General features: G+C 43.9%; 2 protein-coding genes across 3 annotated transcripts in view; both read left to right on the forward strand.

Annotated features, from left to right (window-relative positions):
• LOC111819248 (Fc receptor-like protein 5) overlaps positions 1-1,864 on the forward strand; it is a 21,272-nt gene extending 19,408 nt beyond the window's left edge. For both annotated transcript variants that reach the window (XM_023725616.1, XM_023725615.1), the window contains 2 exons: positions 198-452; positions 733-1,864. In XM_023725616.1, coding sequence (XP_023581384.1) covers positions 198-452; positions 733-1,022 — 545 coding nt within the window. In that variant the 3' untranslated portion in view covers positions 1,023-1,864. The remainder of the gene's footprint in view (positions 1-197; positions 453-732) is intronic.
• FCRL5 (Fc receptor like 5) overlaps positions 1-1,872 on the forward strand; it is a 95,516-nt gene that overhangs the window by 58,242 nt on the left and 35,402 nt on the right. The window contains exon 10 of the mRNA XM_023725590.1: positions 198-452. Coding sequence (XP_023581358.1) covers positions 198-452 — 255 coding nt within the window. The remainder of the gene's footprint in view (positions 1-197; positions 453-1,872) is intronic.

Consider the following 1,872-nt stretch of genomic DNA (forward strand, 5'->3'; position numbering starts at 1 on the left):
ATTTTCATTTATATTTCTGTTTTCCAAGTCTTCTTAAGGAACATGAACTCATTTTCGAATCAGAAAAAAAGAAACGTTAATTTCTTTAAGAAACTTTTTTTCCAGTCCTCATTCCTATAGAATCTACTTGGAATAATAATGAAAAGAGGGGAGAAACAACAGGATGAACCAAATAACTAGTCTTGTGTTTCCTACAGCGCCACTAACCCTGCAGGCTCCGGTCTCTGTGTTTCAAGACGACTCTGTGGTTCTGAAATGCCGAGCAAAGGAGAATGTAGTACTGAATAGTCTGAAAATTTACAAGAATACAAAAATCCTGACAGTCCTTAATAATAGCCCAGAATTCCACATTCATCAAGCAAGTCTGAAGGACAATGGTGAATATTTTTGTAAAGGAGATAAGGAATCTAATAAATTTGTTTCTTCAAACTCAGTGAAAATCGAAGTCGAAGGTAAAGTTTTCATTGGTTTGTGAAATGCGTTAGTCACAGGAGGGTTCCTGGGGTTGGAGAGGTGGAATAGTAAGAAGCATAGACTGGAATACCATGGAACCCCAGGGCGCATTCCTACAAGGGACTAAAATGCTTTGGACTGAAGGATGTTAAAAAGTAATGTCATGCTTCTCTTTGCTCCTGTATGTTCTGTTTGCTGGTGCTGAGGATGAAATGTGTTTTTCTCCAGAGCAGTTCCAAGTCTCACTGCTCTGGGGGCTGTTGTGATCCTTCTCTCTAGAATTGTTTCCACTTCCTGTGCTGACAGCCAGACCCTCCCAGCCCACTGAGGGGACCCTGGTGACCCTGACCTGCGAGGTACAACTCCCACCACAGAGGTTAGACATCCAGCTCCAGTTCCGCTTCTTCAGAGGCAGACAAGCCCTGGGGTCAGGCTGGAGCCATTCTCCGGAATTCCGTATCTTTAACATGCGGCAAACAGGGTCTTACTCATGCAATGCGAAGGCAGTGACTCTCAACAGATGGAAACAGAGCCATGAAGTCCAGATACGCGTACAGAGTGAGTGTTAGTGGGTTCCGAGGTTTGCTGGGGCTGAAGCTGGAGCAGGGAAGAGCGGGGGACAGCTGCACATGAACGTGGACAACTGGTTCCTGCCTGTGGGAATGGGAGCTGTACTGGAGAAGAGATCTCAACTCTTCTGGTCATCTCAAAAGAGCTTACAACTAGAAAGTCCAAGAAAAGAGAGACAGGATTTACTTTTTTCTTTCAGTGCCATAAGATACAGTTCTTTCCTTTCCCTCCGAAAGCTCTCTTCCCTGACACCATGTATTTTCTGCTAGGCCTGTAGACATAAGCTGTGGTCTATGGCAAAGAACCAAGCCCCTCTGAGTGGGTTGAATGGAGTCTGCTCAGTCAGATGGATAGAGTCCTACAATGCTAGGTGCCTAGAGCAGAGCACCTAAAAACAAGAAAACCACAGGACAAAGCTTTGGGAATAAGCTGGATTACAGCTTGATGTCACCAGGGATGATGTTGTATCCATTACTACTTTTGCCTAAGTCTCTAAAACTGTATAGGTACTCAATCATGACAGCCAACCATTGCCAAAATGCCTCCCCTGATTAAATTTGATCTGTCCTATAGGAAATCTTCTTGATCATTAGGAAGGAACTCACAAAATTTTTTGACTGGGGAGGGGAATATCCAAATTCAATGCAGATCAGCAATCTCTGGCCAAAGAGAAATTACAGAGTTCAGCATTACTTGGCTAAGATAATACTCAGTTCTTGATTCCCCTGTCAATAAACAGAAGGCCAGCCATTCCTGGTTATGACTCTTCTCTCACTGGCACCCTACAAATTACCCTCTTACCTGCTTCTTGTTTCATCTCCAAGCCATCTTAATGTCTTTCTAGGCCCC

Source organism: Trichechus manatus, unplaced genomic scaffold (genome assembly GCF_000243295.1).
Source record: "Trichechus manatus latirostris isolate Lorelei unplaced genomic scaffold, TriManLat1.0 scaffold00333, whole genome shotgun sequence".
Classification (NCBI taxonomy): domain Eukaryota; kingdom Metazoa; phylum Chordata; class Mammalia; order Sirenia; family Trichechidae; genus Trichechus; species Trichechus manatus.